This window comes from Octopus bimaculoides, chromosome 29 (genome assembly GCF_001194135.2).
Source record: "Octopus bimaculoides isolate UCB-OBI-ISO-001 chromosome 29, ASM119413v2, whole genome shotgun sequence".
NCBI classification, from domain to species: Eukaryota; Metazoa; Mollusca; class Cephalopoda; order Octopoda; family Octopodidae; genus Octopus; species Octopus bimaculoides.
Genome location: NC_069009.1, coordinates 2,719,592 through 2,729,811, shown reverse-complemented (window position 1 = coordinate 2,729,811; position 10,220 = coordinate 2,719,592). Strand labels below are relative to the sequence as shown.

The 10,220-nt window shown below is 39.0% G+C and overlaps 1 protein-coding gene across 1 annotated transcript in view; it reads left to right on the top strand.

Moving 5' to 3' along the window:
* LOC106876734 (ubiquitin-like modifier-activating enzyme 1) overlaps window positions 1-10,220 on the top strand; it is a 41,243-nt gene that overhangs the window by 15,067 nt on the left and 15,956 nt on the right. The window contains exons 7-16 of the mRNA XM_052977834.1: window positions 21-45; window positions 779-926; window positions 1,463-1,560; window positions 2,898-3,044; window positions 4,108-4,278; window positions 5,454-5,564; window positions 6,060-6,140; window positions 7,014-7,169; window positions 7,978-8,143; window positions 9,206-9,288. Of these exons, the coding sequence (XP_052833794.1) occupies window positions 21-45; window positions 779-926; window positions 1,463-1,560; window positions 2,898-3,044; window positions 4,108-4,278; window positions 5,454-5,564; window positions 6,060-6,140; window positions 7,014-7,169; window positions 7,978-8,143; window positions 9,206-9,288 (1,186 nt within the window). The remainder of the gene's footprint in view (window positions 1-20; window positions 46-778; window positions 927-1,462; window positions 1,561-2,897; window positions 3,045-4,107; window positions 4,279-5,453; window positions 5,565-6,059; window positions 6,141-7,013; window positions 7,170-7,977; window positions 8,144-9,205; window positions 9,289-10,220) is intronic.

Here is a 10,220-nt window from a genome sequence, read left to right as displayed (position 1 = left end):
TTTTTTTTTTTTTTTTTTAGCCTTACTTCAACCCTAAATGAGCAGGTTTGTAATGAGAATATTCCAGGTTTGACTATCCCTTCTGTTCTCCGGGCATAGTGTATCTGAGTCTGCATTACATTATATACCATAATTTTGTCCTTGGGTAGCAACTGTTATTTCCTCTTAGCTTAACTCCAGAAAGTATGAAAAATAGCTTCAAACTTCCTTCAGACTTTGCTTGTGTTACAATATTTATTCAAACCCTAAAGAATCCCTCTCAACACATGGCTGTGATGTTTCCCTACAACTCCTGCTCATGAACAGAGATGCGCACATTGTCAGCCACTAAAGGATATGCTCAAGTGGTCGATGTAATTATCTTAAGCCTTCCCCAGAATTGCTGGGCTTGTGTCAAAATTTAAAATCATCGTTATTATTATTATTATTATTATTGTTCAGTAGTTTTATTTTTATAGCGTGCTTTCACTTCACTACCGAGCGCAGCTCTGTGTGCCTTGGGTATGTGCTGTGGTTTGCTGTGGTGCTCTTATGTTTACTGTATTGAAAGTGTTTTGCGTAGGATGTGTGCAGTGCTGCCCAGTAGTGCAATTTTCTGTATGTTACATATATTTGTAAGTCCTGGTGTTTTTGTTATGTATTTGTCTGAATATTGTTTTATTATACCTAAGGCACCTACTATGGTAGGAATTGTTTCTGTTTTTAGACTCCACATTCGGGTTACCTCTATTTCCAGGTCTTTGTATTTTGAAAGTTTTTCCATTTCTTATTATTAATGTTGTTGTTGTTGCAGGACTCTGAAGGTATTGTCACATGTTTAGACGAAGCAAGACATGGTTATGAAGATGGTGATTATGTATCGTTTAACGAAGTTCAAGGAATGACAAATCTCAATACTTCAGATCCAATCAAAATAAAGGTTCTGGGTGAGTAGCTAACTTCATTATTATTATTATTTATTATTATTAAAGCATGCTCGCAGAATCATTAGCACGCTAGATGAAATGATGCTCAGCATTTTGCCCCTGTGCTGCATTCAGAGTTCAAATTTTGTTGGGGTCAACTTTGCCTTTCATCCTTTCAGGATCAATAAGTTAATCACCAGTGAAACAATGGGGTTGATGTAATCAACTAGACCCTCCTACCAAATTTCAGGCTTTGTGCTTATAATAGAAAGGATTATTATATTAACCCATTACCTACCAGTGATCTCTTCTGAGATCACTTAAAAATTACAAATTTTACAAGAACCCCTCTTACTAATTGAGACATGTTACCTTACATGGAAAACAGATGGTCAGTGACTTGAAGGGCTTCTGACCATAGAAAACCTGCCTTGATAACTCTATCGCATGCATCTAAACATGGAAAAGTGGATGATAAGAAGATATTTTATTTTTGTCTTTGTATTATTTTTATTGTTTTTCTTCTTTTTCCTCCCCTCCCCGCCGCCAAATTTCAGGACCGTACACATTCAGTATTGGAGACACCTCAGCCAATCCTCAATATAACTGTGGAGGGATTGTGAAGAAAGTAAAAATGCCAAAAAAGTTAGATTTTGTAAGTATTCTGATTTATATTTTTATTAGTTGATCTTTTTTTTTTTTTTTTAATGCTGGATCCCCGAGACCGGGGAGTGAAAGTTCTGGTTTGCAGCATGTTGAGATAATTGGTCCTCTGTCTGGTGACATGCTCTTTGTCTGCTCCTATTGTCCTCATTTACCGTCTGTCCTCCATGCTGGCATGGGTTGAACAGTTTAGCTTGAGTTGTGGAGCTGCATCAGGTTCCAGTCTGATTCAGCTTGGTTTCTACAGCTGGATGCCCTTTCTAATGCCAACCACTTTACGGAGTATACTGGGTGCTTTTTACATGGTGCTGGCACAGGTGCCTTTTCATCTGGCACCAGCACAGGTGCCTTTTTATGTGAAGCCATCACCTTACACTCTCTGAGTGGTTGGCGTTAGGAAGGGCATCCAGCTGTAGAAACTCTGCCAAATTAGGTTGGAGCCTGGTATTGCCATCTGGTTTCACCAGTCCTCAGTCAAATCGTCCAACACATGCTAGCATGGAAAGCGGACGTTAAACGATGAGGAGGATGATGATGATGATCACCAGTGTTTTTTATGTGACACCAGTACAGGTGCATTTAACATGGCAATGGTGTGAATAAATAAAAAAAATTACATTTGAAAGGTTAATCTGAATACTAAATGGTTAATGCCACCACCTTGACTTTTTGGTGCTCAACCTAGTCATAGGATTAACTGCCACTTCTGTCGTTATTTGTCCTTGGATACCTTTCAATGGCAATTCATTTGGGCCTTCATACCAAGACTCTTCACCATTCCCCACCAATCTGCTGAGACAACCATGGGCACTGCCCTTCCATGCAATCTTTTACCTGTTTGTCATTAGACTAGGACTTTCTTTCTTTTTTCTTTCCTACTCTTTTACTTGTTTCAGTCAGTTGACTGTGGCCATGCTGGAGCACCACCTTGAAGGGTTTTTTTTAAGTCTTAAAAATAAACTCCAGCATTATTCTTTGTAAGCCTGGTCATTAATCTATTGGTCTCATTTGCCAGACCACTAAGTTACGGGGGGGGGGACGTAAACACACCAACATCGGTGTCGAGCAATGGTGGGGCGGACAAACGCAAAGACACATGTAAATATATGCTTATACATTATATACGACAGGCTTCTTTCAGTTTCTGTCTACCAAATCCACTCACAAGGCTTTTGTCTGCCCAAGGCGCCATGCAGTGGGACTGAACCTGGAACCATGTGGTTTGGAAGCAAGCATCTTACCATGCAGCCACACCTGCGCAATATGTTGAAACAATAAAAAAAATCTTCTGAACTTTTTTTTTTTATTTACTCCTTTTGTTTTTCACAGAAACCCTTGAGAGAAGCCATTGCAAACCCTGAATATGTTGTGACTGATTTTGCCAAATTTGATCGCCCTCCTCTTTTACATTTGGCCTTCCAAGCCCTGGATGAATTTGTGAAAACCCATAGTTCTTTACCCAAACCCAGGAATGAGGTAAGTCTTGGTGTTCCTTCAAAACATCCCACCGCGGAGATTTTGGTTGCACTTTCTAGCCTTACAAATTCTGTGGAACTACCATGAATCCTCGAGTATAGTCTGCCCTTAAGTATAATATGCATGGGATTTTTAGGGGGCTGTACCTCTGAAAAACCTAAACTGACTTGAGTCAGGGAGGTCTATATAACGTCCTTGGTTTGTAAACGTATATATGGTAAGGTCCTTTATTATTATTGTATATATAACATAATGCAAACGTGTAGCCTTTTTTGTGCACTTTGTTTGCAGAAAGTAAAGAAATAACAGTAATAATGTCAGTGAAAGATAAATATTAAGTAAATTGCCTTTCACATTATTTATCACTTAAAAAATTTTGCTTAGAAAATATTTTTCATTTTTAACCTCGTATATAGTATGCACTAGAAATTTTTACCTTTAAATTTTGGGGGGAAAAGTGCGGATTTACGGTACATTTATAATGTAAAGCTCATATAAAAGAGAAACCGACCTCTGTCTGTCTGTCACATCTATTAGGGAGAAGGAAAGCAGAGGTGAAATGACTTTCACCATATAACAATACAATTGTTTTTGGTTGGTTGTTTGTGCATGTGTTTCTGTATCTTTCAACATCTAGACAACACAATACAGACTTAAAAAAAAAAAGACTCTCACTATGACAAGTTGTTGAAAGAGATAGTGTGTAGAATGTGTGAAAGGTAGAATTAAAATTTGTTTCAAGAAGAAAAAAAACAAAGAACAAGTTATTGTCACAGAGAGAAATACATTGAACAAGTGTGTGATAGATAGATAGATAGGTATTGTTGTCACCATAGAAGCTAACGATACTTTCAAAATATTTCAATCTACTTTTAAAAGGTACATGCATGATTAGCAAATTTTTACTGGCAGCGTATCAACAAGTAAAGACCTAGTAATATAAGGCCTGAAAGTTTGGAGATAATCCAGATTACCTCAGGTGGATTGCTGTCAAAATGATTAATCTGTCTTCTCCACTGCTCTGAATGGTGGTTGTTAAACCTGTTGTTCTTGTCTCCCACAGGAAGATGCTGAAAAGTTTCTTGCCATCTGTAAAGAGCTAAATGCTGGTTCTGCTAACGCAGTTGAAGAACTGGATGAAACTGTGCTGAAAGAGTTCTCATACCAATCTCGTGGCGATATATGTCCGATCCAGGCTTTCATTGGTGGAGTAACAGCCCAAGAAGTTATGAAGGTGAGTTTTTTGGTGGACAGCCTCTTCGATCAAGCTTACACACTATTTGTCCCACCAGGTGTCAGTTCCAGAGGCCTGGTATTGCACTTCAAAGGAGTTTGGATTCTGTAAGTATGCAATTTATACGCAAATATGCTCTTGTGCGGGTGGCATGTAAAATGCACCATTTTGAGCGTGGCCGTTGCCAGTACCACCCAATTGGCCTTCGTGCGGATGACACGTAAAAGCACCCACTACACTCTCTGAGTGGTTGGCGTTAGGAAGGGCATCCAGCTGTAGAAACTCTGCCAAATCAGATTGGAGCCTGGTGCAGCCATCTGGTTTGCCAGTCCTCAATCAAATCGTCCAACCCATGCTAGCATGGAAAGCTGTCGTTAAACGATGATGATGATGATGATGATTATGCTGTTTGAGCCCTTTTACATTTGAACCGGCTGCATATATATTTTATATCCATTCGAAACTACAAAGCCAGGCAACCACCTACTGGCAAATGACATGCTGTATGATTAAACAAGATAGCTTTTGAAAAGGCACCCAACAAGACGCATCTGCACAGAAGGATGCACCATAACCAGTTGTAGATATCTTACCCACAAAGGATCATTGCAAGTTGGGGCTGAAACAATTGTTGTGATTAGTAAAGAATCTTAAGAATTCCATTTTCTATTTCTTTCCTTTGTTATATTATAGGTATACCTTGTATATTATATCTATATATTATACTTTGTATATTATAAATATAGATGATATATATATATATACATATATTTTAGAGAAAAGAGCCAAAGTTCATGAACTCATCCATGAAAATCCAGTCACATATAGAAAAAATTAATAAGTAAATACACGATAAATAAGTATAGTACAAAGTAAAAATCATAAAATAATGATAATAATTATCATTATTTTATGGTTTTTACTTTGTTTTTTATTATACTTATTTATTGTGTATTTACTTATTAATTTTTCTATATGTGAATGGATTTTCATGGATGAGTTCATGAACTTTGGTTCTTTTTTCTAAAATTATATATTTATATATTTTATACTGTGAAACTTAATTTAATTTAAACTTTTGATAAATTGAATTTGAGTTTTTACCTGTAAATTTGAATTTTTATCCCTAACATTATTATATATATATATGTATATATAATTTCTGTCTATTGTAGGCATGTAGTGGCAAGTTTATGCCAATTTTCCAATACCTCTACTTCGACTCCTTGGAAAGTCTCACAGGGAAGGGATCCTCAGATAATCTCACTGAAGAAGCATGTAAAGCTGTGAGTATAACAATCTTCTCCTCCTCTCAATACTTTCTTTGTCTTCCTCTTTCTCTCTCTCTTTTCATCTTTGTCTTTCTGTCTATCATCTTTATCGTCTTGTTTATCTATCTTTTATTTTATTTTCCCTTCATGCCTCATGAACAAGCAGGACTCTTGTTGAGTGTTTCAGTAACTACGTTGTCGAATGTACGCTTAATAATCCCTTTTAAGTGAGGACAAGTGACTGAGACTTCTGGTGATTTTGCTCTGCTTGAGAAGGCACTTCAAGCTAAGTTGAATCATGTTTGTGGCTAATGCTACTGGCTCATAAAAGACTTGTCCTTTTTTTTTAAAGATGGCATGAATGAGTTTTAGCTATTTCTAGCAATTCCTATGACTAGATAGTATCTATTACTGGTTTATCTACCTGTGCCTACCCACCCTTCACTTTGTGGGTTCACCCTTTAATGTTCTCATTTCTATACTTACATTCTGCATTTTATTTCATTTCAGCAAAACTGTCGTTATGATGGACAAATAATGGTGTTTGGTGATGCTTTTCAGAAAACTCTTGCTGACCTGAAGTATTTCTTGGTAAGTTTGATGAAAGGAACCCACTGTGTCCTGTCTCTTTTAGCTCCTGTTGTTATATAGCCCCGGGTCTGTTCTGATCTTGTCGGCCAGTGTTTCTCAACCATTTTTTTTACCTATAGACCTCTTTGATTCCTGTTTTATCTACTTGAACCTCATAGCCACTTGATGATTCAAAAAATCTTATTTTTATAATTAAATATTAAGAATTGCATCAAAAAATTGTTTAGGTGCAGGTAGGGTGGTGGTAAGAAATTTGCCTCCCAACAACATGGTTCTGGGTTCAGTCCCACTGCGTGGCACCTTGGGTGTCTTCTACAATAGCCTCAGGCTGACCAAAGCTTTGTGAGTGGATTTGGTACACAAAGATTGTTATTACATATATATGCATGTTTGGCGCATGGCTCAGTGGTTAGAGCATCGAGCTTACGATCATGAGGTTGTGAGCTCATGATCGTAAGCGTGGCTGTCTGGTAAGAGGCTTGCTTCTCAACTACGTGGTTTCAGGTTCAGTCCCACTGCATGGCACCTTGGGCAAGTGCCTCTACTGTAGCCTCAGGCTGACCAAAGCCTTGAGTGAATTTGGTAGATGGAAACTGAAAGAAGCTCTTCATATATATATATATAATGTGTGTTTGTGTTTGTCTTCCCACCATCGTTTGACAACCAATGTTGGTGTGTGTAATAGGCTTACAAATAATAAGACTTGGGGTCAATTGCTTTGACTAAAAGCCCTTTAAGGCAGTGCTCCGGCATGGCCACAATCAGAATGATTGAAACAAGTAAAGAATAAAAGAATACACACACTCACACATACATAAATATTTAGAAGCTTGGCTGTTATCGTTAGTGACTATAGATGTTGTTGTATTTCAGGTTGGCGCCGGTGCTATTGGCTGTGAAATGTTAAAGAACTGGTCCATGATGGGTCTGGCAGCAGGAGGTTCTGGCAGTGTGGTGGTCACTGACATGGACCTTATTGAGAAGTCCAATTTAAATCGTCAGTTCCTCTTTAGGCCCTGGGATGTCCAGGTATAGTACTCTTTCTTTCTCTTGTTCACTTCCTCTCTCTCCATTTCCTTCACATGCTGTTTAACTGTCTCTTCTTCTCTCTTATTTCTTGTCTTTTTCTCAACTCCCTCCATACGCACATGTAAAGCACCTTTCGAGTGTTGCGCCTCCTGGAGGCATGACAAATAACCAAGGCCTTTGGCATTATGCTGTGCTTGAGAAGATCCATCAAGCCAAGTGAAATCGTAGTTGTGGCAGACAATGGTGTTACACAATGGCACCCATTACATTCTTGGAGTGGTTGGCATTAGGAAGAGCATCCAGCTGTAGAGAAACCATTCCAAATCAGACTGGAACCTGGTACAGCTTCCCAACTTGCTAGCCCTGGTCAAACTGTCCAACCTATGCCAGCATGGGCAGTGGACGTAAAATGATGATTTGTGTATATATAGGAGTGGCTGTGTGGTAAGTAGCTTGCTTGCGAACCAGATGGTTCTGGGTTCAGTCCCACTTTTGTGGCACCTTGGGCAAGTAGTGTCTTCTACGATTGCTTTGAGCTGGCCAAACCTTTGTGAGTGGATTTGGTAGATGGAAACTGAAAGAAGCTTGCTGTGTATGTGCATGTGTGTATATTAGTTCCCCTACTACCGCTTGACAACTAGTGATGGTTTGTTTACGCCCTTGTAACTTAGTGGGCCAGCAAAAGATACTGATAGAATAAATACCAGATTGAAGATAACAATCTATCTGTATATACATAATATCTATGTCTGTATTTTTATATATTTATCAGCATATAAATATGTGTGTATCTTTTCTCTGCCATCAGAAATCGAAATCCCATTGCGCTGCTGCTTCTGTCAAAAGCATGAACCCTTCCCTCAATATAATTCCTCACGAGAACCGTGTCGGACCAGACACTGAGAACATCTATACCGATGACTTCTTTGAAAATCTCGATGCTGTCACCAATGCCCTGGACAATGTGGATGCAAGTAAGTACCTTGCCCCTCCTATCCCCTTTTATTTCACTGTGACTCCTTGTTCCTGTGGTGGCCTACAACTTCCTATTTCGTTGGCCGAGTTGGTGAAGGAGCCTCTATACCAGGAGATCTCAACCATTTTTTTTATCTGAGGACCTCCTTTGATTACTGGTTTGTTCTGGTGGACCCCTGAAGTCATTCAGTATTTGAAAAAAAACTAATTTCATAGATGAGCGTGATTGTTACCAGCATGTGAAAAGACATTCGAGCAAGATCGTTGCCAGTGCCGCTGGACTAGCTCCTGTGCAGGTGGCACGTAAAATACACCATATTGAGCATGGCCGTTGCCAGTACCACCTGACTGGCCTTCATGCCGGTGGCACGTAAAAGCACCCACTACACTCTTGGATTGGTTGGCGTTAGGAAAGGCATCCAGCTGTAGAAACTCTGCCAAATCAGATTGGAGCCTGGTGTAGCCACCTGGTTCACCTGTCCTCAGTCAAATCGTCCAACCCATGCTAGCATGGAAAGCAGACGATGATGATAGATACTTTCAACATTCCTACTTCGTTTTTCACAAATTCACTTGTGCAGGTTGAACTATGTAAAATATTAGAGAAAGAATCCTAGCTGAAACGCAATTTCTTCTTGGACCCTTTAAATACTACTGTAGATCCCCAACTTACTATTTTGCTGCGTGGACCCCCGTTGAGAACCACTGCTGTACATGGTCAATCAAAATGCTAGAAATAGCAGTCAAATCCATTAAGAAACTGGTATTTGGAACAGTAAATTAACATTAAATTTTGAAGTGAGGTTTTAATTTGGATCACTTAAATCTGAGTTTGTATCATAAAACCAGGGGTCTGTCTTAAGTGGTTTAGCATCAAAAGGATTAACAGATTTATATTATTCTATATCCTATATATCCTACCATATTATCCTATATATCCTTGTTAAGCCAGCATGTGATTTGATAGAAATTTGGCTGCTATTTCTAGTATCAAAGCTTCCTTGTTAATGTTGCTGACTTCTCACTTTCTAACTAACTGTGATCTGTGTGTGTCATTGCAGGAATGTATATAGACAGACGTTGTGTATACTATTGTAAACCCCTTTTGGAATCTGGAACGCTTGGTACAAAAGGAAACGTTCAAGTAAGTAGCTTTTGTAACCTTTCCATGACTTTGTTCTCTACTTCTTCCCTCCTCATAATTTTATTTTCCTCTTCAACTTTTCTCTGCATAAGGTGCTGGAGTGGCTGTGTAGTAAGAAGTTTGCTTCTCAACCCCATGGTTCAGGTTCAGTCCTACAGCATGGCACCTTGAGCTACAGGCCAACCAAAGCATTGTGAATGGATTTGGTAGACGGGAACTGCAAAAAGCCTGTTTGTGTGTGTGTGTGTGTCTATTTGTCTCCCAGCCCCACTTGACAACCTTTGTTGGTGTGTTTATGTCCTCGTAACTTGAAAGTTTGGCAAAAGAGACTTGGGTTGGTCCATTTGCCTAAAAATTCTTCAAGGCAGTGCCCCAGCATGGTCTTAGTCTAATCACTGAAACAAGTAAAGGATGGAGGAAGGATAAGGCAACTAACTTGGATAAGAAGCCTTGCAGTATTTGTTCCAGTGCTCTGCACTCTGAGTTCAAATCTGATGTGAAACAAATGCCATACAGGTGGTGTCCTTCATTTTCAATCTTCTGTCAAAAACACATCTGGTTCGAGGGGAAACATTACCTCGCTTGGAAATGAGTGAAGGTTGGTGTCAGGAGGGGCACCTCAACACAAAAAAATCCATCTCAACAGATTGCATGTCACCCGTGCAAGCATGGAAAAGTGGACATTAAACCCTTAAGCATTTAAACCAGCCATAATCCGGCCCAGATATTCTACCTGTTTTATGTTCAAACTGGCCAGATCTGGCTTTGCACACTTATCCTACAATGTCATTCTAAGAATAAGCAATCACATCCTCAAAATTTCAATACTACAATGTCTTTGCGTGATTAATTCAAAACAATTTGATTATAAAAGCATTACATTTGACAAAAAGGGTTAAAATGATGATTTAGGGTCCTACAAAAAGTCATGG